This window comes from Cervus elaphus, chromosome 15, assembly GCF_910594005.1.
Source record: "Cervus elaphus chromosome 15, mCerEla1.1, whole genome shotgun sequence".
Classification (NCBI taxonomy): Eukaryota; Metazoa; Chordata; class Mammalia; order Artiodactyla; family Cervidae; genus Cervus; species Cervus elaphus.
In genome coordinates, this window is record NC_057829.1 from 35,638,803 (window position 1) to 35,665,306 (window position 26,504).

Sequence of the window (26,504 nt, forward strand, 5' to 3'; positions counted from 1 at the left end):
TATATCAGTGTGTACATGTTGATCCCAAACTCCCTAATTATTCCTTCCGCCCATCCCCCCACCTGCACAACCATAAGTTCATTCTCTAAGTCTGTGAGTCTCTTTCTGTTTGGTAAGTAAGTTCCTTTGTATCGTTTCTTTTTAGATTCCACATAAGGGATATCAGACAATATTTCTCCAGAAAGCATTCAATTTTAAGCTGTATTTCATGTCTTTTTCTTTTTAACCTTGGTATCTGCAATTGCTTATCTGAGAATCGAGCATGATCTGGTGTCTGGTATAACATAAACCTGTTTGCTAACTTTCCGGTAAATGTATCAGCGTGTCTTAGTGACGGGGACTGCCATTGAGTACCTACCTTGTGCCAGGTGCTCCTCTACATGATCTCATGTCCTCTCTGCAGTCAGTCTGGGGTAGTCGGTATTTTTGTTCTCATCTACATGTAAGAGAATGGGCGTATGAAATAACGCAGCCAAAGATACACAGCTAGTATGTGGTACAGAGGAAATGAATCTCTCCTGCAGCAGAGACGCCGCCCTTCCCTTGCCCATAGCTCCTCCTTGCAGATGGTTCCCAAAGATCCCTTCCAGTACCCTTGCACTTGGGCAGGCCACTTCCTTAGGATCCTTCAGCCTCTCCCCACTCTGGACTCCTAGGATTCCTTCTCTTGCTATCTCTGCCTCTCAGCCCCCAGGGCAGGGCCCGGCTCCCCTGCCAGCCTCCTCTTGCCTGGCAGTGACTCAGCTGGTGCTCACAGGCTCCCTAAGCCTGGCTGGCTCGCTCTGATGTTGCTAGGTGCGTTGTTTGACTTTGTTAGTGCCCTTGGAGCTCCTGCCTTCTTCCTTCCAGGTGGAAGGTTGACCAGGCTGGCCCAGCTTCAGGACTCACCTCCGTGTTTCTTGAGAGCAGAGTTTTTGCAGTTCCACTGTGCCAAGTGCCACTCAGTAGGGATTTTCTCTGTAATAATCTTTAAAGCATACTTACTTTTAAAATAATGTGTTTTCAACGTAGGAAATCTGAAAATGGAGAAGATGGGGACAGCTCAGTTACCAGGGTCAACTTGTTAGAACAGAGCTGAGCTGAGGGGCCTTTTATTTTTTTTAGAAAATGATATCTTTCTAAATTAGATGTTCTTTTTTAACTTAACAGTATATTGTGAACATTTCCTCATGTCAATATATGTTCTTCCTGTGTTTCTAATGTCTGCAAACTGCTCTGATGAGCAAGTAAATATAATTTAATTTCCTGATCTCCTTCCCTGTAGTGGAAGGACATCACCCTTCCCACGGGGTGGTGGTACTTTTTTTTTTTAAAGTCTTTATGAATAATGGTACAAAGAACATGTAAAACTGTAAGTGTTTACTTTTCAAATTCAATCTGAGTTTAATTTATTAGTGTCAGAGAACTCTCTAACAAGGCTTCCTTGATGCTGATCTCAGCATATTGTTTTATCTTTTTTACCACTTTAGGGTACTTTAGGGCATACTGTGTCTTAGCGCATTACGCCTCACTAAATGCACTAAGACTTGTAGGTACACTGAAGAGAGGGTCACCCTTTTCAGGTCGTCACTGAGTGCCCATCAAGGTCTGACCTCGGAGTTCCACTTCCATACCATCAGGCTTTTCTGGGCAAGCTCATTCTGTTCTCTTCTGCCTGGAATGTCCTTTTACCTGCACCTCTCCCTTCACCGTCCACGTTGTAGTGTCTGTGAAGCCTTCCTTGATCGCCCTGTTACATTAATCACTCCTGACTTCCTCCTGCCAAAGTGCTGCATGTACGGTCCAGATTATTTCGAGGGAGTCTTCCTGATCCACCTTCCCCAAAAGATGGCACTTCTCAAAGGCAGAGCCCAGCCTGATTTGGATCTCTGTTCCTTGCTGCCCCAAGCATAGGGCTTAATGGACAGCTGGCGCTCAAGAGTCTGTCTCATGAGTTTCTCAGAGTAAGGACTGACGTACCCTCTTGTTTCCTTTTAGGGCATTCTTCTCGAGCACCGAGAAAAAGAATTTGGAGACAAAGTAAACCTGACTTCTGTTCTGGAAGCTGCTAGGAAGATCAAACCACAGACTTCAGCCTCAGTGGAAAAATGATTGTGTGAAACTGCCCAGCTCAGGGATAACAAGGGCTCTCACCTGTGTTTGCAGGATGTGTTGTGGGTCAACTGCTGTCCCTAAGGAGTTATAAACCCATCTATTATGCCATATTCTCAGTATAGACCATTAACATATTTTAATATTGTACTCTGTATAGGTCTAATAAGGCAAAATAAGGTCTAATAAGCCCCCAAACAAAACTGATAAAAATCTAAGACGCTAATAAGGCTTATTTCAGCTAAAACCTGGAAAATCTGAGGCTTAAAGTTGACTGTTACACTTCATCACAAATGTACATGGTGTTTGAGTGCTATTATTTGAAATGATTTTTATTTTCATGTCTTTAAAAATCTTAGAAAAGTTGATGATTGACTTGAAGATTAAAGATACAAGGTTTTAAAAAAAAAAAGATGCAAGGTTTTTGGCTCATGTTTTCACAGTAATAATGATTTATTTTATAATGTTAAAGTAATACATAAAAGAATTCATGTGCTTTGGATGACTTGATAAAGGTAAATAATAAAGTGAAATCTATTTTCTCATTGTCTTCCATTCTAATCTTGGAGATTTGATTTTCTAGAAGAAACAATCTTCTAGAAAGCATGGTTCTGGTTCTAATAAAATTAAGCATCAAAAATTGTCCATATATACACATTTCTGATAAAACTAACAATAAAAATATTTACCATAATAATGGCTGAATTTATTAAATCATTGGTGCCAAAGACACCTGAATGTGAAAAATCAGTACTCTGCATGTGTATGGGGTATGGTTGGTAAAGGAGTTCCTCTAGTTCTAATGATCTAAGAGGTTTCCAAATGACCAGAAAAGTTCATCCTGTCGTTCATGTGAGTGATTTTGCTGTCTTTTCTAGAGAAATGAATTGGCATTTAAAATTGGTAGTTGCTTTCTTATTGATGCTCTTTTAGCCCAATTTGGTAACTGAAGGGGAAAAAGGACAGAGAAGATGAAATGTAACTTAATTCATTAGTTTGTTATGTTTGAAATGTTGTTGTGTGAGTAAATATGATGTCCACAAGAGCCTGAAGGGGACTGTGCCCTAGGGAGTCTGCTCAGGGCACAAACCAGCCCAGGAGTAGGAAGGCAGGGACCGGAGTCCAGAGAAGAGGAGTACAGTGGTCCCTCTCTACATGTATATGTTCCAGGAACCCCTCTGGATGCCTGAAAACATGGAAGACGCTGAACCCTATGTATATTGTGTTTTTTCCTATACATGCATACCTATTATAAAGTATAAATTAGACAAGAGATTAAAAACAATAATAAAATGGAAAAATTATAACATTATACTGTGATAAAAGTTATGTGGCTGTGGTCTCAAAATATCTTCATGTACTATACTTATCCTCCTTGTGATGATGTGAGATGGTATGTGCTGAGATGAAGTGAGGTGAATGACGTAGGCATTGTAGGGTAAGGTGACCGCTGACCTGACAGTAAGAAAGAAGGAGGATCGTCTACCTGCTTCAGGTGATCCTGGGTCACTGAGCCATGACAGTGTTGGGGTTTGGATGCCAGAAGCAGATGATGTTGATGGTTGTGGATCCCACGCAGGACAGCGGAGCAGCACAAAATTTCATCATGCTACTCAGAACGGTGTGCGATTTAAAACTTAAGAATTTTTTTTTCTGGAATTTTCCATTTAATATTTTCAGAGGGCAGTTCACTTCAGGCAGCTGAAAGGGTGGAAAGCAAAACCATGGATAAGGGGGAACTACTGAATTTACCCAAGGGGCCAAGCTGGCCAGGAGGAAGGGAGTTAGTGCTTATCCGGGAAAGCAAGAAACGAAGATGGAGGGTGGACGTAAAGCTGGGAAGGTAGGCATGTTGGCACTGAGCGTACAGTGAGAAGGGGTGGCTAGTTCAGGACTAAGACCAGGACTGGGTCTGACTTCATGTGGTGGCTGTATGGTGTGCGCACTAGCCCATGAGGTGCTGGGCTTCTTGGAGGCAGCGCTCCTCAGTACTTGAAGAGGGTCAACACAGTGACTCACCCCTACTAGCTGTGATCCCTGGGACTCCAGCTAATGATAGGATTTTCCAGATGAGAATTCTTTGGTGCCTAGAAGACACTTGATTCTGAAAACAGTTCTACAACCAAAGAAAAGCAGAGCCTGCAAGATGTCGCTGAAATGGATGCCTGGAGAGGAACCTTCCTGTGATCTTCTTCATCAGCTGTTTCACTCCTGGGTCCTCACATGCATTGTGCCTTCTCTCCCCAATCAGCATGGCATTATGGAAAGAGCACTGGACTGAGTTACGAGGTGAGCTCAAGTTCTAGTTTAACTTAGTGTGACTTTAAGCAAAGCTCTGACCTTCATCTCTTAATCACAGAATGGGCATAATAATTCCTATCTGTCATTGAGGGCTGTTTATTAGAAGTCATTGAGGGAATGATAAATATGAAATGGTACTTCTCCAACTTTTGTATACATGCAAATCACCTAAAGATCTTGTTAAATGAAGATGGTTAGAGAAAAGCCAAACACTAGTTAAAGGCAGTGTAGATGGAGTTTACTTGGTAACCCCCACAGTTAGGGCAGAGGCTTCAGTATAGAACTGAATTCAGCCAGGCTGTGCACAAAGGTGACTGGAATTTTAAAGGGAAGATGAAGGAGTGGGAGGGGAGATGAGCCAGGATTTGAACAAAGTCAAAGTGGTGGAAAATTACAAACGGCAGGTGGGGGGACTGATCACTGTGATCAGGCTGTCTCTGCTAACTGGCTCGTTCAGCAGGTTAGATTTCCATCCTTCCACAGAGACTGGAAGATGGAGCCCTATCTGTCTTGCTGAGGACATTTCAGAGGGATGCTCACAGGTCCTTAAGGAAAATACTCCTGGGTTTCAGGAGATAACATACACATCTTAAAGGGACAGAGACAGCATTTACAGTTGTGAGGGTTTTTTTTTTCTTTTTTTTAAAGTAAATGCTCTAAGAAAAGGGAGGTCAAAAAAAGCAAAAGGAAGAAAATGGAGTCCGTTTGCTGTCCACCTGAAAACATCACAATGCTGTTAGTCAGCTATACCCCAATATAAAATGAAAAGTTTAAAAAAATAAAATATACATCAACTGAAAAAAAGAAAATGTAGGTCAGAGGCCTACGGTCAGATGTTTGGCTGGAGCAATGGGTAAATTCTTTTGACAGCCTTGAGCTTCCCCAGGCAAGGACTCAGGGGGCTGGGTCTCCCCAAGAAACAACCTTGAGTGCTAAAAACTATGCTAGGGAACATAGTTTTGTTCAGGTCTCCTAATATGGGGACTGGACAAAATCATTTGTACTGAAAGTTTCACAGTTCTCAAGATTGGGGGGGTGGAGCTTGAGTTTTCACACCTCTAACAAGCTCCTGGTGATGTTGATGTTCTACTGACCCATGGACCACATTTTGAGAAGCAAGAATCTAAAGGACCCTACAGATCAAACCTGTTAATATCTGTGCATTTCAGGCTTGAAGCTTCAGCAGCCTTTGACAAGCAGTAGCATGTTCCCTTTTCTTTTATTTTATAAACTAATCAAGAATCCATAATAATTTAAACTACCTGCAGAGAGAGAGAGTCCTTGCAGGAAAGCTGATGGTTCTCTAAATGTTTGCACGATAGAATTGCCTGAGGAGGTTGGAAAGATTCTGATGCCCTGGCCACACACCCAGGCCCATTAAATCAGAATCCCGGGGTGAGACACAGACAAAACATTTTGAAAGCTCCTGGATTACTCCAATATGCAACCAAGGCTGAGAATCATCTTCAAAGAATTTAGCATCAAGTCTAGAAGGCCAGCCCTCACACCTTAAAAGAGAATTTACCCAGAACCAGACTGCCCCTGGTAATCTCTGATGATTTTTGTAAAATAGTTTTTGGATGGCAAGGGTCAGGATGGCATGGACATGGATGTAGTGGAAGCCTGGGCTGGAACTGAAACTTTAGGGTGGAGAAGATTTGGGTAGGTAGACAGGGTAGTAAGGAGCTCATTTCAGATAGGATCAAGTCTCTGAACCTCAGAGGGAAAGTACATAGGCATGGGAAAACGGGAGAGCCTGCTTTATTTACCTGGTTCTTCATTCTCTTCCTCGATACACTGATTTCTTAAAAGCATTACCCTTCTCACATCGATGAGGAAACAGCAAATCCAAAGGCCCAAAGGTGGGGATGGGATTGTTATAGTCAAGAAATAAAAAGAAAGCAAGTGTGGCTATAACAACATAAATGAGGGGGCAGAGGTAGATGAGACTGTCTGAGAGAGAAAAAAAACCCTGACTCATTATTGGATCTACTGCTTCAGCTCCAACTCCTGTGCTCTTTGCCCGTGCTTAGTCACGCTGGTGCTGCACCTTTGTGAACGAGTGTTGCCTATAGCCTGAAAAACACAGAATAGTCCAATCTCAAGGCTCTGACTTTTAAAAAGTTGAAGAACAGGAAATAGCAACTGTCTTCTTGGAGGTTTACAGGAACACTGTAACCACACCCATGTGGACTGTGGCAATCATAAAGGATCCCTGCATCAAAAAATATGCAACAACCAGCCACCTGCCTTTCCTTTTAGAAGCCCCAAATTCTAACTCAGGTAATACGGTTTTCAGGACACTAGTTCACCATCTTCTTAGTCTGCTGGCTTTCTGAATAAAGTTGCTATTCCTTGCCCCAACAATCCCTCTCTCGATTTATTGGCCTGGCATGAGGCAAGCAGTATGACCTTGGCCTTGGTAACAAGATGAGAAGGTGGTGAGATAGATGGTGGAAATGTACACCATGTTCTGGCAGACCATGGTAAAACTTCTGAATTTTACTGAGATGGGAATCTATTGGAGGGTTTTGAGAAGAGGAATGATCTGACTTAGATTATTCTGATTGCGTTGCAATGATCAATTATAGAAGATGAGCCATGGAGACCACTTAGGATGCTACTGCAATAATCCAAGCAAAAGATAATGATCACTGGAAGCTGGTGGTAGCAGTAGAGGTGGTGAGAAATTGTCAGATACATTTGAAGCTTGAAGATGGAGCTAAGGGGATTTCCAAATGAATAAATTTGGGACATTATAAAAAAAAAAAAAAGAGGAGTCAAGGATGACTCCAAGATCTTTGACCTGAACAACTAACTGCTCATGAATTTTTCAGTAAAAGAGAGCAGAAAATGATGGTGTGGAAGTAAGGTTTTAATAAGCTGTTAATATAATAGTTGGGATGAATGAACCAGGGGTGTAAGTATCAACTGGGATGCATAAAAACAACCTTAGGTAAAAATCAAGCTTCCCAAGGCTATACTCAGTAGCACACAATTTACATAAAATTTTAAGATTGCCCAACAGTAATGTTTAAAGCTTCATACATACGAAGTAAAGTGTAAAAACACATATGGAATGTTAAACTGTGCAGCCAGGGTTGTGCACCATCCAGTTGCTTCACACTTTTAAAACGAATGCCCAGGTCACATCCTAGTCCAGTTAAACCAGAACCTCTGGGTGTACATCCAGGATGGATCCAGTATTTTTAAAAAAAGATTCCTACGTGGTTCTAGTATGCAGCAAGGTGGAAAACCACTGCCTTAAACTGAGAAACAACTGTGACATGTTAGAGAAGTATAAGGAATTTTCCCCATCTATATCTTAAGCCTTGAACAGAGTATCTGTTTGAGAGTTAGACAAGAGACACCCATGCCCTAATTACTATGTTGTTCAGTCCAGAAACATGAAGAATCTCTTCTAAGAGTCAGATAAGTCCACACTGTCATCTTCCAACATTGGAGAAATGGCTGATTACAAGCTTAGGGCAGAGAATGTGTACAAGATGACCTGGAATATCTTGTCATATCAGTTATCAAGCAAGTGCCCCCAAACCACCAAAGGCTTGTAGAAAGAAAGATCTACAAGATCTACCATGAAGGGTTCTTTCTTACAAAAGATGGGACAACATGAGCATCTTTAGTTAAGATGGATTAAAACATATAAGATATGTTTAAATTCATAAGTTCAAAACAATCCTTTAAAAATTTTTTAAATCTAAAAAAATAAAAATTAAAAAAGTCTTTGGATGATACTAGAAAATTAATTCATTTTAAAACCTGGGAAAGAAAAAAAAGAAATGAGCACTTATCCTATCTTTCTTGTTTCAAAGGAACTAAAGAGTTGATGAGAGAAGTTTCTCATTAAACAAGTACAAGCTCAGGGCTGGTCCAGCCATACTTAGAATGGGAGAGGTCATGGAGTAGCCAGAGGCAGAGGCCAGGTCCCTGGAAATTCCTCTCCTGGCAGAGCTTCTTTCCAACAGATAACACCTCAAACTACTCTCTACATCCAGCAAGACATGCTGGTTCCATCTCCTACTCAAAATACTCCCAGCATAGACTCAATGAGTTAAAATCTTGATCCTACTCCTCACTTTATGGGGTAAAACAGAGTTACAGAAATATGATGCTACAGGACCCCAAACAGGTCAGTACCAACATTTTGATGGAGACAAAAGAGCTCTGAATTAAGCCCCCAGAGCTGGGGCTATGAAACCTTTTGCTCATGGCCACAGGACTGGAAAAGGTCAGTTTTATTCTGATCCTAAAAAAGGGCAGTGCCAAAGTATGTTCAAACTATTGTACAATTGAACTCATTTTATGCTCAAAATCCTTCAAGCTAGGCTTCAGCAATATGTAAACTGAGGACTTCCAGATGTACAAGCTAGGTTTAGAAGAGGCAAAGGAACCAGAGATCAAATTGCCAACATCCATTGGATCATAGAGAAAGCAAGGGAATTTCAGAAAAACATCTTTCCTTTTCATTGACTACGTGAAAGCCTTTGTGTGGATCACAACAAACATTCAGTCCATCAGTTCAGTCGCTCAGTCATGTCCGATTCTTGGGGACCCCACGGACTGCAGCACGCCACGCTTCCCTGTCCATCACCAACTTCTGGAGCTTACTCAAAATCATGTCCATTTGAGTCGGTGATGACATCCAACCATCTCATCCTCTGTCATCCCCTTCTCCTCCCGCCTTCAATCTTTCCCAGCATCAGGGTCTTTTCCAATGAGTCAGTTCTTCTCATCAGGTGGCCAAAGTATTGGAGTTTCAGTTTCAACATCAGTCCTTCCAATGAATATTCAGGACTGATTTCCTTTAGGATGGATTGGTTGGATCTCCTTGCTGTCCAAGGGACTCTAAAGAGTCTTCTCCAACACCACAGTCCAAAAGCAGCAATTCTTTGGCGCTCAGCTTTCTTTATAGTTCAGCTCTTGCATCCATACATGACTAATGGAAAAACCAAAGCTTTGAATAGACTGACCTTTGTTGGCACAGTAATGTCTCTAATGCTTAATGTGCTGTCATAGCTTTGCTTGCAAGGAGCAAGCGTCTTTTAATTTCATGGCTGCAGTCACCATCTGCAGTGATTTTGGAGCCCCCAAAAATAAAGTCAGCCACTGTTTCCACTGTTTCCCCATTTATTTCCCATGAAGTGATGGGACAAGATGCCATGATCTTAGTTTTCTGAATGTTGAGCTTAAGCCAACTTTTTCACTTTCCTTTTTCACTTTCATCAAGAGGCTCTTTAGTTCCTCTACGCTTTCTGCCATAAGGGTGGTGTCATCTGCATATCTGAGGTTATTGATATTTCTCCCAGCAATCTTGATTCCAGCTTGTGCTTCATCTAGCCTGGCATTTCACATGATGTACTCTGCATATAAGTTAAATAAGCAGGGCAACAATATACAGCCTTGACGTACTCCTTTCCTGATCTGGAACTAGTCTGTTGTTCCATGTCCAGTTCTAACTGTTGCTTCTTGACCTGCATATAGATTTCTCAGGAGGCAGGTCAGGTGGTCTGGTATTTCCATCTCTTGAAGAATTTCCCACAGTTTGTTGTGATCACCACAGCCAAAGGCTTTAGCATAGTCAATAAAGCAGATGTTTTTCTGGAACACTCTTGCTTTTTCAATGATCCAACAGATGTTGGCAATTTGATCTCTGGTTCCTCTGCCTTTTCTAAATCCAGTTTGAACATCTGGAAGTTCACACACTGTTGAAGCCTGGCTTGGAGAATTTTGAGCATTATTTTGCTAGCATGTGAGATAAGTACAACTGTGTGGTAGTTTGAGCATTCTTTGGCATTGTCTTTCTTTGGGACTGGAATGAAAACTGACCTTTTCCAGTCCTGTGGCCACTGCTGAGTTTTCCAAATTTACTGGCATATTGAGTGCAGCACGTTCAGAGCATCATCTTTTAAGATTTTAAACAGCTCAGCTGGAATTCCATCACCTCCACTAGCTTTGTTCGTAGTGATGCTTCCTAAGGCCCAATTGACTTCACACTCCAGGATGTCTGGCTCTAGGTGAGTGATCACACCATCGTGGTTATCTGGGTCATGAAGATCTTTTTTGTATAGTTCTTCTGTGTATTCTTGCTACGTCTTCTTAATATCTCTGCTTCTGTTAGGTCCATACCATTTCTGTCTCTAATTGTGCCCATCTTTGCATAAAACATTCCCTATAGTAGAAAATCAGGAAGTGTGATGCCTCTAGATTTATTCTTTTTTAGGATTTCTTTGGCTATTTAGGGTTTTAGGATAGGTTTCCCTAAAAGGTTTCCTAAAAATGCCATTAGAAATTTGATAGGGATTGCACTGAGTCTGTAAATTCCTTTGGGTAGGATGGACATTTTCACAATATTAGTTCTTCCAATCCAGGAACATGGAATATCTTTCCATTTATTTGTGTCTTCTTTTCCTTCCCTTTTTATTTCTTGTATCTTCTTTAGTCTCTTTCATCAGTGTCTCATAGTTCTCAGTGTACAGGTCTTTTACCTCCTTGGTTCAGTTTATTCCTAAATATTTTATTTATTTAATTATTTGGATGCTATTGTGAGATTGCTTTCTTTTTTGCTATAATCTTTTTTATTTCTGAAAATAAAATAATGGCCCTTTTTATTGATGATTTTAATAAACTGAGTCTTTTTTTTTTTTTACTAGTCTAGCTAAAGATTTATCAATTTTGTTGATCCTTTTAAAGAATCAGCTTTTGGTTTTGTTGATTTCCTCTTTACATTTTTTTCTACGTTTTTATTTCATTTATTTTGGCACTAATCTCTATTATTTCCTTCCTTCTGTTTGTGTTGGGTTTAGTTTGCTTTTCTTTTTTAGTATCTTGAGGTACAAGGTTAGCTTATTGATTTGTGATCTTCCTTTTTTTAAAATATAGATGGTTACAGCTATAATTTTCCATCTAAGCACTGTGTTGGTTGCATAAACTTTGGTATGTGGTGTTTTTGTTTTCATTCATCTCAAAATATTTCCTAATATCCTTTTTGATTTCATCTTTGACCTTTTAATTATTTAGGAGTATGTTGTTTGTGTGCTAGTCACTCAGGCATGTCTGACTCTTTGAGACCCCATGGACCCATGAGACCCACCAGGCTCCTCTGTTCATGGGATTTTCCAGGCAAGAATACTGCAGTGGGTTGCCATTCCCCTCCAGGGGATCTTCCCAACCCAGGTCTCCTGTACTGCAGGCAGATTCTTTATTGTCCAAGCTACCAGGGAAGCGTAATATCCACATAATTGTGAATTCCTCAAATTTCCTTCTGTTAATGATTTCTAACTTCATTCCACTGTGATCAGAGAATAAGCTTTTGTATGGTTTCAATTATTTTAATTTTTAAAGATTTATGTGATTGCCTAACATATGGTCTATACTTAAGAATGTTTTTTAGGGAGACTTCCCTGGTCCAATGGCTAAGAATCCACCTTGCAATGCAGGGGCTATGAGTTTGATTTCTGGTTGGGGAACTAAGATCCCACATGCCACAGAGAATCTAAGCCTGCATGCCATGTGCTGCAACTAAGACATGATGCAGCCAAATAAGTGCCCAGAGCGTTTCCTAGGCACTTGAGAAGAAGGTATTCTGTAGCTGTTGTGTGGAATGTGCTTATAGATGTCTACTGTGTGCTCAGTCACTCAGTTGTGTCTGACTCTTTGTGACCCCATGAACTATAGCCTGCCAAGCACCTCTGTCCATGGGATTTTCCAGGTAAGAATAGTGGATTGGGTTGCCATTTCCTTCTCCAGTGATAGATGTCTATTAACTTAGCTATCTATTATAAACTTAGAAAGCTTAGATTGCTTTCTTGCTCTTTCAGATAGCTTGTTAGTGTATAGAAATGCAATTGATTTTTATATATTGATTTTATATCTGCAACTTTACTAAATTCATTTATTAGTTCTAGCAGTTTTGGGGTGGCCTTCAGAGTTCTCTATATCATGTGATCTGTAAACATTTCATTTTGATGAAATTTTGATTGGATGTCTTTTATTTATTGATTTTTTCCTGCCTAATTGATATGACTAAGACCTCCAGTCCTATGTTGAATAAAAATGGTGGTAGTGGGCATCCTTGTCTTATTCCTGATCCTAGGAGGAAAGGTTTTTAACTTTACACCATTGAGTATGATGTTAGCTGTGGGTTTATCACATATGGCCTTTGTTATGTTGAGGAACAATGCTTCCATATTTAATCTGTTTGTATGGAACAGATCCTTCCATACTTAATCATACTTAATCCTATCATGAAAGGATGTTGAATTTTGTCAAAGGCTAAACGTACTTCTTTCCCTTAAAGTATGACCTAGAGGAAGCACATATCACTTTTGCTCACATCCAGGCCAGGATTAAGGGCTGCACATGCATTCCTCGGAGATATCATGGGTTCAGTTTCAGATTACTGCAATAAAGTAAATAAAAGCAAAATTTTTAAAAAAGCCAGTCATATGAATTTTTTTGGTTTCCCAGTGCATATAAAAGTAATGTTTACACTATACTGTAATTTGTTAAGTGTTCAATAGTATTATGTCTAAGAAAATAATGTACATACCTTAATTTTAAAAGTTTGTTGCTAAAAACGCTATCATCCGAGCCTTCTGCAAGTCATAATCTTTATGCAATAGTAGCATCAGAGATAACTGATCACAGATCGCCATAGCAAAATTAAGAATGATGAAAGTTTAAAATATTATGAGAATTACCAAAATGTGACACAGAGACACAAAGTGAACAAATACTGTTGAAAAAAATGGTGCCTACAAACTTGCTTGATGAAGAATTACTACAAACCTTTAATGTGTAAACACACACACACACACACATAAACAAAGCAAAGCTCAATAAAGTGAGGTATGCTTATACTTACCTGTAAGAGTGGCTGGGAGAATGTAGTCTTTCTCATGGATGGGTTTATAGCTTGCCAAATTTTGGTGACTCTATCCCTAGAAAAAGAAAACAGAATGGATTTGAGGACTCAACCAACAGTGTCTTCTATAACATACTGATAGGAAAATACATGAACAACCAGTAACAGTATTTGCCTCGAGGAATAGGGTACTGGTGGCTGGGGACACAGGTGAGAAGAAAAGAAGGGTCCGTTTCAAAGCCCTTTAGAACTTTAATACATGTGAATGTATTAACTAATTAAATATTTTTTAATAAAGTAATAAAAATAGCATTATCCTATCTACTTAGTAAACCTCTGTATCTGATTTACTGACCAAAAGTTTTTTGCGCCCTCACCCTCAGCCCCTCAGAGAGGGTTATAGATGTGGCATGAAGCTCAGGGCACATTAAATTGTATAGAATCAGTATGGCTGGGGAAGCCCAACGGGCCTGCAAGGGTAGTGGAGGCCTGGGGAGGAATGCAAATTCAGACAAGCACTTGGGAGAGCTGCTCTGCCTGTCAGTGGATCCAGCTGGCACTGGGCCTTCCCTGTGCCCTTTCTGATTGTGCCTGTTTACGGGGAGAGAAGACTAGTCTGCTGCCAGGCCTTTATCCTGGCACCGCCCACACTCAAGAGGAGGAGGCGGCCAGGGCCCTGGGGGCCGGAGGGACTGGGGAGCTGGGCCTAAAGACATAGCCAGCTCCTGGGGTGGGCTGTGCGGCTTGCCCTTTCAAGCAGGAAGCCTTTGACAAGCCCGCCAGGCAGAGACCTCAGCTGCCCTGATCTGGCACTCATCTCTTCCCCAACATTCATGATTCAAAAGAACCTTGAATCAACTTCAGGCCTGTGTTGGGTGAGGGCTGCGGGGCACCAGCAGTGAATCCCTTACCCTAGCGCACAGGGTCAGCCCCTTTCACTGGCCTCAGCTGGGCCGTGGGGCAGAGCACTGGACAGACACCTTCTCACCTGCAGGTGCACAGACAGTGAGTGTCCTGCTCCCTGAACGGACCCTCAGCACCCCTTGGGCTCCCCACAGCTTACTCTTTAAAGCCCAAGGAACTCTGTGTACACAGAGAAACACAGCCAGCTCCACACATTGTCTCACATGCAACATGGGAAAACTGAAACAGTTAACATTTCTTTAAATATTCATATACTATGTCTGACTCTTTGCAACCACAAGGACTGTCGCATGTCAGGCTTCCCTGTCCTTCACTGCCTCCGGGATTTTGCTCAAAATCCCGGAGGTAGTGAAGGACTTTTCTGAGCAAAATATGGGAGGCAGTGAAGGACAGGGAAGCCTAGCATGCTTCAGTCCATGGGGTCACAAAGAATCAGACATGACTTAGCGACTAAATAACAACAAATTCTCACAGTTAACAAATTGACCTTTTATAATTTTAACAAAGTATATTGCCCTGAACATTTGAAGTTAAGTGTAATCAATGACACTCTTCCCAATTCTGATGATTCAGTCTCATAAATGTTTTAAACACCTTTAAAAATTGACCAATAAGACTATAATCATCACAAAACCGGATCTGCATACTCATACTCAGACTGGTTACAAATGCTAATGTGGAGATCTAACTTTGTTCATTTTTATCTGAGTCAGCAGCCCTAGCAGCACACCAGAGAGACACTATGCACTCATTTGCCATGCATCACTGCCCTCTCCTGGGGCTCTCACGCAGCAGCTCCACTGGAGTCCCCTCAATAGAGCTCTGTACCCCAAAACTGTCCTGGACAGAGTGGCTGGACCAGGGGTGGGTCCTGGACTCTGAGTTAGGACCCCATGGACTGGTCAGGTATGCAAGGCAGACCAACCTGCAAAACTAGCACAAAAGTTTTGTCCAAGAAGTGATGTAGAGGGTGACAGTTAACCAAGGCAATCAGCTTCTCACTCTTGGGGTACACAAATGTGCCTCTCTGAAAAAGGAAGAGGGCAAGGGCTGAAGACTCAGAGAGCAGCAGGCAGAGCCCCCCCCCCCAAGGAAACTGGGGACCAGTTGGCCAGAAGTAGCTGGAGCAGGAGAAACAAAGGGAGACACCAGGGCCAGAGTGTGAGTGACTCTCTGGAAGCTGGTGACATGGGAACATCCAGGCCCATTCTTCTGAAGGACCTGGCTGAGTGATGGGGCTGGCTGGTTTCTTCCTTCTGTATTCTCACACAAAGGGAATGGGCAGAAGTTCTGAGTTGCGGTGATAACATGTGCTGTGGCCGAGTGCACCGGAAACAGAAGCTGATCCAGAGACCTGTTTGCAGGAAGTAAGGGAAGCAGGACAGGGTGGAGGGAGAAATTGAACTCAAACTGAACTCTGGCTTCATCTGACCCCCATGGGGAGGCCAGAGTCAGGATCACTCATCACTTGTCCAGAAATGAGGTAAGAGGGTTTGGTGAGCTCTGGGTCTAAGAACTCTGGGTGAGGCAGCTTCCTTTGGCCAGAAGCAATTCAACAGATCCCAACACTAGGTCCTGAAGGGAAGATTCCAACACTGGGTCCTGAAGGGCTTGCTGTGCAGCCACCCCTGAACTAGAGGTGACAGACTGGATTACCGAGTGTGAAGAAGGCCTGTGGTCAAAGCCGTGGTTACAAGGACCTGCTCAGATGTGGTTATGGGGACCAGGCTTGTTGAGCCTCTGCACAATGTTCAGTGACATGAACTTCTCAAGGCCTGGGGGGAGGGAAGCATGGAATCAAATCCTCTTTCTAGATTGGGGCTGGGGCTCATGAGAGAGGGCAAGTCTGGTGATAAACATGAAGTGTGGCCAGTGCATGGAAGGTATCTAAAGTCACATGAGCAACAGAAACCTCAGAGAGCCTGTGGAGACGGTGGAAGCAGGGAAGAGAAGAAACATTTACAGGGAAGAGAGATCCGGATACTCAGAGGAGGAGGTGCATGGCCCTGTCTGAGTGGGTAACGAGGAGAGGGGAGCCAGGAGAACTAGTGCCCCAGGAAGGAAGCAGCATCAGACCCGACAGAAAGCCCTTTTCTCCTGCCCCAACACACAGAGCAGTGGTTCGTAAAGTCAGTTCAGCTGGCTGCCCCTAGATGGCAGTGTGAGCACGTGGCAGCAGCGAGCACGCACTGCTCCCCAGGGACAGCCAGCTTCTCCCAGGGAACCAGGGGAAAGTCCCCAGAGCTGTGAGGCGGCCGGCCAGGCAGAAGCGCTTGTGATGGGTACAGCATCCACCTCTGCTCTGCTCTGCTTCAGGCAGGTGGGGCAGGTGCCTCTTTGTCCCCTTCCCTGGGGTTCCTATCAAGGGTCCCTCCTGGCAGAGCCTGAGCATAGGGGTTGCAGGTCTCAGTGAATCCCCAAATCCATGTGATCATGACTCTCCAGGACTGGGGTGGAAGATTGAGACAGAAAGGTCTGGACATAAAGCTAACAGTTCTGGTTCTACGTCTTATGGGGTGAGTGACTCACTCTGAGCCTACCCTTCCACGTTGTTTCACAAATGCACAGCTTTGTGAAAGTCAGTTCACATGAGATTATTTCAGAAGGAATCATTCTTCACTGTCAAGTGATTTTCACATTTGCACACAGTCCACAGTTCCCCTAGTGGACAGCTTTCAGGGGCAAAGCTGGGGTTGATCTTGCTCTTAATCTCGCTGATTGGCACTCTCCCTCTGACGTCTTACTGGCAACATCTGGACCTTCCTGCTTTGGCAAAACTGTCTTCTCCCATTTGGAGAAATTACAGTAGGGTTGACTCACAGGCAGTCAAGGCTGGAAGGGCCCTGGGAGGTTACCTACTAAACAACTGTCCCCTTTCTCCCACCCTCAGTTTATAGGTTGGACAACTAAGGTGAGATAGGCAGGACTCCTCGTCACCATCATCTATGACAATCCTGGCCTCCATCATTAAAGTATGCTCCACTGTGTTCCTACCACAAATCTCTATAGTCTGGTAGGGATACTGTCTGAGGAGAGAAGACCCACAGCCAAGGTGGCAGTTGCATATAGGAGTAAGAAGCCCTTGAAAATTTACAAATTCTTTAAAATAGATATTTGGGTAGGCATTGGGTGACAGGCTAAGAAATTACTTTTTCTGTTAACCTTTCTCCATGGCTCCCTGATCTTTTCAAGAAAGGCAATCTTAATTCAAGACAGCTCAGAGTGAAAGATGTTAGTGCCCAACTCACCTGAGTCCTGCCATACTTGACCCTGACTTCCTTACTCCAAGGGTCACTGATTCCTTCATTCCAGCGCAATCATTCCCTCCAGTGGATACCTCCCTCTGAGTGGATACCTCCCTCTGTCTGACCGTAGCCTCGAGCCACCACTCCTGTCTTTTGTAGTCAATGAGGGCCCTCCAGCTCCACTCCCATCTTCTCCTTTCTCTCCACCTACTGGCCCTTCCAGCTATCACTTCTCTCCCCCAACACCCACAACTCCTGATACAACATTTCAGTGCTTTCTCTTCGATTGTCTTCGACCCTCTGTACCATTGTTTTCTGTTATGCCTTTCCAGCAACTCCCTCCAAACTTTGATCAATTCTCCTGTCTCTGCTCTCTACACTGGGACATACCCCAGTCGCTGAGGACGGATGAAGGCTGTCTCATTTGAGCTGTGACTCTGACTCTGGTTCACTACCCTCAAACCTTCCTGCCTGCCTTCCTCAAAAGCTTCTCTCATTTTCTACTAAGTTTCTCTAAAAATCCCTGGATCCCACCAAACAGCCACTTTCTTTTAACAGGTGACCTATTTCTCCTGTTTTCAGAAGAAAAAAAAAAAAAAAAAAAGGCTGCTTTCACTCAGGGACCCCCACTAAACCCACAAACATCTGCATCCCACTCAGCTATCCCCCCATCCTCTTGTCTCCATGGAGCCCCATCTGTCCTCCAGTTTTTGGTTGCCCACTTGTCCTGAATCCCAGTCCCTCCCACCTTCTCCAGCAAGCATCATCTCTTTTCCTTCAGACTCTTCAATCTCTCTTCTACTGTCTTTCCTGCATCATTTAAACATCTTCAAGTCTCTCTCTTCTTAAAAAATCCAAACAAACCTCTCCCTCAGCCTCTTACCCTCATCATCTTCCAGCTAATGATCTCACCCCGAACCTCATTTAGTCTCCAGCCCACTTTTGACTCAACTACTCCAGCTCTGTGAAGCTACCGACCCTGTGGTTACTCCTCAGCCTTGTCTTGCAGTCCTCCTTGCATCACTGGAAACTGGGGGCCAGCCCTTCCTTCCTGAAACCCTCATTTCCCTCGACTTGTATACATACCACCCTTCTGGCTTTGCACCTGCCTTGCTGACTGCTCTTTTTCAGGTTAATTAATCCCTCTTCTTTTTCTCTTTCTGGTTGTCTCCATGTTCATCGGGATTCGGCCTCGGTTATTCTCCCTTCTCAACTCCCAGTCCCAGGGTAATTTCCTCTACTTTCACAGTTATTAATCACCATCTCTGTGCCGCTCTCTCAAGAACCATTCTCCTTTTCTTTCTGTTAAACAGGCTCGGGACTTATTTTTTTAAATTACATTTCCCAGCCTCTCTTGGAGCTAAGGACTGCCATGTGACCAGACTTGGCCAATGAGTCATAAGCAGCAGGCAGTGGGGATTTCTGGGGAAAGGTTGCTTTCCTTAACACTGGCGCTGCTGCTTCATCCTTTCTGCTCTTTCTCCTGCATATGTGGAATGCAGGTGGGAAGCTGGAGTTGCAGCAGCCATTGTATGACCACAGCTGACTCTGAGGATGCAAGTTTCCCAGTAAGGAGAGCCAGAGCAAACCAACAGGGCAGACCTGGCCCTGAATGACCAGTCTTGCTCTGCTTACCTTCAAACTTGGCATTATATCAGAGTTTTCAATAGAGCAGCAAAGAGCAACAAATACCATTTAGTTAAAGCAGTGTGGTTGGGTTGATGTTACAGGAACCGAACACAAATTCTGATTAATACAGCTCTCAAATATGTAATGTTGCTTAGATGTCTCTCCAAACAGCAATCTGAACATCTTTTCTCTATCCAGAGATCTCTCAAATGGAAGAGGTCCAAGTTGTGACCCCCTCACCAAACACACAGTCACTTGGATTCCTGGTCTCAGTAAATAGCATGACTGTCCATGCAGCCAGAATCCTATTAGTCACCATTCTATTAGCCACCCCTCAGTTCTACCACCTAAATGTATTTTGAATCTGTTCACCTCTTACCATTTCCTCATTATCAATTTTTTGAACTACTGTACAGGTTCCTTCTTACCTATTTTAATATTTTGCTCCCTCCAATCCTACTGCAGCCTTACGATCTTCTAAAAGCACAAGTGTAATAATGTTACTATTTTGCCTAAAACCTTTCAGTGACTGCTTAGGGCCTAAGGAACACCAGACATATATATACTATAAAACTCTGCCACGAATTATCCTGGTCCTGTACCCACCACCTCTTCTTTGGCAAAGATGTTGCTCTACTGACCACAGGGATGGACATGTTGACCTATACCTGGTGGAAGTAGGGAAACCTCTCTCCCTTGCCACAGTGATTGGCTCAAGAGTGGGCACATGACCAGAGTTTGGCCAGTTAGAGGCCTTCCTTGGGATTCCTAGAGTGTAGAGTTATTTGGAGTCACATCTCCAACATGGGGCAAGCTCTGTGCACTAGGAGAGACAGAGAGAAAAGGGCTCCTGGTCTGTGTATCCCGCATGATCAGCCCCTAGTATCCAGAATCGATCTGGTTTCAAGTTCTTCTTTTGATTTTGTGAATGACTTGACTATCCTTCTAATAATTTTCCCTCCTTTGGCCTAGGCTAGTTTGGGTAGGGTTTTGTCACTTCCAACCAAAACATCCTGACTAAAGTGAGGATCCTTGGTCGTCTGGCCCTAATAAGGCATCTTTCCCAGAAAACAGAGTTTCTTCTAGCTTATAGGATGCTTTACAAACATTATTTCATTTGATTCTTACTATAAGCTTGTGAGGTGGGTTCTACTACCTTGACTTCACAAATAAGAAAAGTAGGGCTCAGAGATGGAAAATATTTTGCTCAAGATCAAGAGGCTGAGAATTAGAAACACTTGGACACCAAGTCCCTCTTATATTCAAGGTGTTTCCCTTTATCCTCCACCTCTTTGTCTTGTACACACACACACAGAAGTGCTAGAGTGGAGCCCAGGGTGAGCAAAAGCAGCACTGGGACAAGGACCAGACTGGGAAGGGGGGGGGGCGGGGGAGGAGTGGGGTTAAAGGAGGAAGTCAGAGGATGGTAAAGCCAAGTTCCTCCATTTAAATTTTATAGTCACTCCAGGTCCAGAAGAAGAAAATACTCTCAGCTTCTTTCTTTTACCCCTCCTTGTACTATTTTCTGTTCCCATAATCTATACCTCAGGCTTGCAGTAGGTGCAATAATTCAGTTATACTCTTGGCAATTACAGTTCTAGGGGCTAGCCCGGAAATTAAATCACTGTTTATAATACAGCCCTTTTATGAGTTGGGACTGTCCATATCTCCATTCTTCTGCTTTAGGTTACATGGTACTTTTTTTTCCTTCTTTCAGTTCTATTGAGATGTAACTGACATATGGCACTGTATAAGTTCAAAGTATATGGTAAAATGATTTTATCTGCAAATATTATAAAATGATTACCACAATAAGTTTAGTGAACAACCATCAACTCATACATTAAGAGATACAAAATAAAATTTTTTTCCTTGTGATGAGAACTCAGGATTTACTCTCTGAACGACTTTCAAATGTAACATACAGCAGTGTTAATTACATTCCTAGTACTTTATCTCACAACTAGAAGTTTGTACCTTTTGACAATCTTCATCAATTCCCCCTCCTCCCCAGGCCCCACCTCTGGTAACCACAAATCTGATCTCCTTTTTCTGTGAGTTTGCTTTTGAAGTATATAATTGACCTACAACACTGTCAGTTCTTGGTGCACAACATAGTGATTTGATATTTCTGTACATTTCAAAATGATAACCACTGTGATTCCTTTTAGTTTTTAAAAAAGGAAAAGAAAATGGGCCTGCTCTGTTTTGAGTGTCCCTGATGCTCTCTGAAAGCCACAACAAATTATTGTAAAATTGGGTCAGGTAAAGCTTGGTGGGTCTCAAAGGGCAGCTGGGAATGGCAGGCGAGTGTCACAGTAACTGTCAGTGAGGCCTGGTGGGGGAGGGGTGGTGGCCTTGCTGGCTTTGTGGGCACTTCCCTCAACCCCTTCATGCTCTGCAGCAGTGTGGCCAACTGTGCCAGGAAGCAGCTGTCTCTGAGGCTGCTCAGGCTGGCAGGACCTCTAACATCATCGGGTCCATGATTCACAAAGTTGACTTTACTCTCTCCTTGTTCTAGGCTCATGCCCTTCTTCATCATCCAAGGTTAAGCAGAAATCATCAGGTGTGGATGATCACCTTTCCACTCCCAACTTTCACTGGAAACATATTCTCTGCCTCCACATCCCCCTTAATAACAGTGGGGGCATCCCTTTCCAGAGGGGACAGCACCATTCCTGCCCACATCCCATCTCCTTCTACCGCTTCTTCCGAACCATCACTCCTGCCATCTCTCCTGCATCATTCCTATCACTCTGCAAGGCTGTTCTAGTCCTTTCCATATTTTAACAAAACCCTTTATATCCTAACAAAAATTAAAATTAGATATGGCTATAAGCACTGGAAAACAAAGGATGAAGTAGGTAGCCCAGAGTAGATACAGCAGATCCCTAAACATCAGAAACCCAAAAACTTGTTACTCTAACATCCTCAACACATGGCTTCCACTTCAGCAATGAATAAGCCTGCGAACATATTCCACTGGGCAGGAGAAAACAATGGCTGAGGACAGCACACCACCTCCCTTTAAGGCTACTTATCCTGTATTGCACATGGTCACCTCCATTTACTTCCTGTTGGCTAGAACTGAGTCGTGTGTTCATGCAGAGCCCTGAGGGAGTCCTAGAAACTTGCTTTTATTCAAGGAAGCTATGTGGCCAGCTAGAACTGCAAAGTCTATAATAAAGGAAATGGGGGAGAATGGCTGATAGGGTCATCCAGCATTCTCTGCCAAAGCCTCCTATGATTCCACATTCCTTCTAGATCTCTCCCAGTTCTGTGTTCCCTTGGATAAGCTGTCCAAACACGACAGCTCTACCATGGTCTGGCAGCCACCCCACCACTCCAGGAACACTGCCCTTATCATGTGCACCAACAACTTTCATGTTGCCAGAATCAAAGGCTCCTTCCCTTTCTTCATTTTATCTGATCTGTGAGCAGCATCTACCACAGCTGACCACTCTTTTCTGGAAACACTGCTTTGTCAGTCTCTGGGATATAGCGTTCTCTGGTTCTCCTTTCGCTTCCCCAGCCTTCTGAAAAAGAAGTCTTTTTCAGTCTTCTTTTTTGCTCTGGCTCTTCGGACTCCTCTGGGTCTCTCTTGAACCCCAACCTCTTCTGCATCTACCTCTTTGGCCTAGGTGACTCCCTCAGATCTCAAGGCACTTATCATCTTTAAAATGATGTCTCTCAAAGCCTGACCTCCAGCCCAGGCCTCTCTTCTGGGTGTGTAGTGACTGGACAATTGAACTGGATCTCTGATGGCATCTCAAACTCAACATGAACACAGAATTCTTGACGTGCCTGCCTGACTTGTAGTCCCTTTCCTCCAGGCTACCCTATCCAATAAATGAGGCACTGGTCACCCACTTACTCCAGCCGAAAACTTGAAAGTTCTCTTTGGTTTCTCCATTGCCTCCCCCACATCCATCCTATTGATGTCCATGTCCAAAATAGCATCTTTCAACTACTGATCTTAGTGTGACCATCAGTTTGGTCCAAACCACCATTAGTTTGGGCCAGGGCTGCCATAAGAGTCTAATTGTCTCCTTGCTTTCATTTTTGCCTGTCACCTACCCAATTTATTCTTTTTTTTTTTTTTTTTTTTTTTTAACCAATTTATTCTTAACACAGTAAAAGATCAGAATACATTAGCCTTCTGCATAAAACCCTTCAATGGTTTAATAACAGGTCTCCAACCTAGACACAGTCTTACACGTCTTGGTCCCCGCCCACCTCCCCATATCATCCTGATTCTCTTTCCCAGGCTCCGCATTTTGGCCATACTGTTTGTTTGTTTTCTCCCTAGCTCCTTGTCACATTCACAGCTTACCTTTCTCAGGACCTTGGTGCAAGCTGTTCTTGATTTGGAATGTCTCTGCCTTCCTTTTCCCAATGCTATCTCCTCATTCTCTTGACTTCAATTCCAACGTCAACTCCTCAAAGACATTTTTCCTGCTGGCTCCACCTAAAGAATGAATGGCTCCTGTTTTCTAACCCAGTCCCTTGTTCTTCTCCCAGCATTTACTTCAACTTGCAATTATGTCTCCACCACCAAAAATCAGCTTTATGGAGTAAAAGGCTTCAGCTGTCTTATTTACAGCTGTATCCTCAGCATCAAATCAGGGCCCGGCACTCAAACACCCACTATCTGCTCTAGATGAACGTATGGGCAGTTCTCCAAGGAGGTCTCTGAGCTGTCCGGGTGTCAGAGGCTGGCTGCATCCCCCTTAATAAGAAAAAACTGGGAATGGACCCAACAGTTCCTTTACAAGATCTCCTCCTTACATTGCACTTAACCTGTTGGTTGCTTTTACTACAATGTGGTGCAGCCAGTCTCTTGGCCCAGTTATAATAGATTCGAATTTCCTGCTGTCCAGCAGAACAAATCGCCTAGTCCTTCCCCACTGAATGAGTTCCAGGCTCAGTGGCGGTGCCTGGGTCTCATTTTTCAGACAGGTGCGTTGAGACCCCAGAGGTCAGCCTTTTTAACACCAGAGCCCAGTCGGCATTGTGAATCCCTATCTACCACAGGCTGTACCTCTAGTTCCCCCTTCCCCCTCAAGAACCCTCTCAGCCATCTTCTCAGGATGAAGGTGAGGAACAAATCTCGGCAGGTGATCCAAAGAAAGCCCAGTATTTTTAGCACCAAGGCTACCAGGAGCCAGTCTTTACCTGCCGGTGGGTGTGTGAAGAAATAAACGTTAATTTACTACTCTAGGTTGGAATCCTACCCCCACTCCCAGCCTCTGAGGCCCGGCAAGAACGCCTTTCATATTTCTAATTCAGCCATTTTTTTCTAACCCTGGCTCACCTCTCTACCCAGTCACCCTCGTCGTACCCCCCGCCCCCCACGAGACGCGGCCCCCACAACTCGCGCTTCTCAAGCCTGGGTTCCGGTCCGGTCAGTGACAACGCCGACGTGGCGTCCGCATATTGCGGAGGCCCCAAACGTGGGGTGCGGGTCCCCACTAGGCCTGAGCCACTAACCCAACCAGCGAGCGCCGGCCAGGGCCGCCTTCGCCTCTCGCCCCGCCCAGAGCGGTTCGAAGGGGCCCCGGGCCCCGCGGACTCAGCACAGGCGCGGACTGGAAGGCCGGGCGGGGCGGGGCGGGGCGGGGCTATCGGCGGGGGCGGGGCTATCGGCGGGGGCGGGGCGCGGAGGGCGGTGCCGCGCAGGGCGGCCCAGGGAAGCGGCGCCCCTTTCTCAGCAGCCACCCGGCGCCGCGCCCCCGGCCCCGCCCTCCGCGCCCCGCCCCCGCGCTCGGACGGCCTGAGTCGCGCCCTACCGCCCCGCGCCGCCGAACTTGCTCTAACTTCCTTGGCCGAGCCCGGCCGCGTCGCTGCTGTCGCCGCCGCCGCCGCCGCCACCGCGCCCGGGTGAGTAGAGCGCCGAGCCCCCGCTGGAGCGTCGCGCCCTGCCCCCCTCATTGTCTGAAGCCTATCCCCCCCTGCTCCCCCCAGCGCCCTCTGGGGACAAGGACTGATCCCCTGGTCCAGGGTCGGTCCCTCCTGCCGCCCTCGCTCCTTCCCCGGGGCGGCCCGGCGGCCAGCGCTGGCTTTGTCTGCTCAGATCGCCCGCGACGGGCTGAGGCCTTGGTCCGGACCCCGCTGAACCGAACTCGGGCGCCGAGCGGAGTGAGAGCCGCAGCGGTCGACCCGGCTGGCGCTCGAGGTTCTGTCGCCCTCACCCTGTCCGCGTTGCCGGACGGGTGCCTGCTGGGGCGGGCGTGGTGGGAGCACTCGGGGAGGGAGGGATCAGATCGCCGTGGTCCTGGGTTCTGCTCCCCTCCCCAGCCGCGAGCCTTGGGATGGGCACTCCTTTCGGTTCCGCCACGGACCCTCGGCCACCCGGAGCTCGGGCTAGAGGGTGGAGGGTGGCGCCGACCGGGGAGGGCGGTCCCCTCCCCTGCCCTGCCGCAAGTGTGCTCCCAGTCGCCCACCCTGGCCCTAAGTCCCATTCTGCCCGTCACGGATTTGGGGCGGCCGGAGTTTGAGTAGGTGGTGATCCTGCTTCTCCGTGTTGGTCGTTTGGGGTTGTGCTTGGGAGCAAACCCAACTCCTGATATAACTGGAACTTCGGTCGAGTTGGGTCTGTGGCTGTGGAGTTCGTCCGTCCCCGGCCGCTGCTCCTTCCCGGTAGGGGTGGTGGTATTGGTAGGTAGGGTGTGTGCGTGTATTTGTGTAGGGACTTGTGCATCGGGACCGCTGGGACACGAATCCGGGGGAACACGAAGTTGGTCTCTGGCTGGAAGCAGTCAGTGCTGTTGGGAGTCGTGGGGAAGCGACTGGCCCCGGTGCTGGCCTGGCAGCTGGATCCCGCAGCAGTGTACCACTTCCCAGGCTGTCCCTGGTGGTGGGGTCTAGGGGCATCAAGTCAACCTGGGCCCTGAGTGCAGGGCATTGCACTGGAGCCTGTGCAGGTGTGCTCTCTGAACCACAGTCAGCTCCAGAGGATTCCTCCCCTCTTCTGAGAAGAGGGTTGCCCTCCCGTTGATAAAAGTGGGTGGAGCTGCTTGCCAAACCCTTCAGGGTAAGCTTTACCCTTCCCTTGACCTCAAGGTAGAGGAACTTAGTGCCTGCAGAGTGCTTGGGTCACCCTACCCTGTTGGTGAAGCGAAAGCTGGCGCCTTGGTCATCAGAGCACCCCAGCACCCCTACATCACCTCTGTCGTTCAGTAAGCCCTGTGGAAGGCCGAGGGCCCTTGTTTCCAGGGATCCTCCAGGCATCCTCAGAATGAAACACATACCCCTCTGTGATGGCCCCACATGTCCTTCCTGCTCCTCTCTCTGCTATCTCCAAGCTTTGTCTTATCTTGAGGATCCATGATGCCTGGGGGTCAGGCCTTGGAAGCCCAGGCTACTAGATGGATTTCCCCTCCTGTCTTCCTGCGTCCTCACATCTCTGAACTCCACTGTTTGAACCACTA

At 45.2% G+C, this 26,504-nt stretch overlaps 2 protein-coding genes and 1 long non-coding RNA gene across 13 annotated transcripts in view; 2 read left to right on the forward strand and 1 right to left on the reverse strand.

Annotated features, from left to right (window-relative positions):
* Positions 1-2,785, forward strand: part of PRXL2A (peroxiredoxin like 2A) — an 18,736-nt gene extending 15,951 nt beyond the window's left edge. For all 9 annotated transcript variants that reach the window (XM_043925109.1, XM_043925114.1, XM_043925110.1 and 6 more), the window contains one exon: positions 1,978-2,785. In XM_043925109.1, the coding sequence (XP_043781044.1) occupies positions 1,978-2,091 (114 nt within the window). In that variant the 3' untranslated portion in view covers positions 2,092-2,785. The remainder of the gene's footprint in view (positions 1-1,977) is intronic.
* The window catches only part of LOC122708712, a 24,904-nt gene extending 241 nt beyond the window's left edge, over positions 1-24,663 (reverse strand). The window contains exons 1-4 of one of the 3 annotated variants that reach the window (XR_006345275.1): positions 23,408-24,404; positions 13,277-13,352; positions 889-1,016; positions 359-436 (exon numbers count right to left, since the gene is read on the reverse strand). This is a non-coding gene — a long non-coding RNA (uncharacterized LOC122708712). Of the gene's footprint in view, positions 1-82; positions 1,017-13,276; positions 13,353-23,407; positions 24,405-24,445 lie in introns of those variants that run through there. The other 2 variants (XR_006345277.1, XR_006345276.1) reach the window with 2 other exon arrangements.
* Positions 24,664-24,822: 159 nt separating this feature from the next.
* Positions 24,823-26,504, forward strand: part of TSPAN14 (tetraspanin 14) — a 53,033-nt gene continuing 51,351 nt past the window's right edge. The window contains exon 1 of the mRNA XM_043925115.1: positions 24,823-24,954. The gene's annotated coding sequence lies outside the window, so the exon portion shown is untranslated. The remainder of the gene's footprint in view (positions 24,955-26,504) is intronic.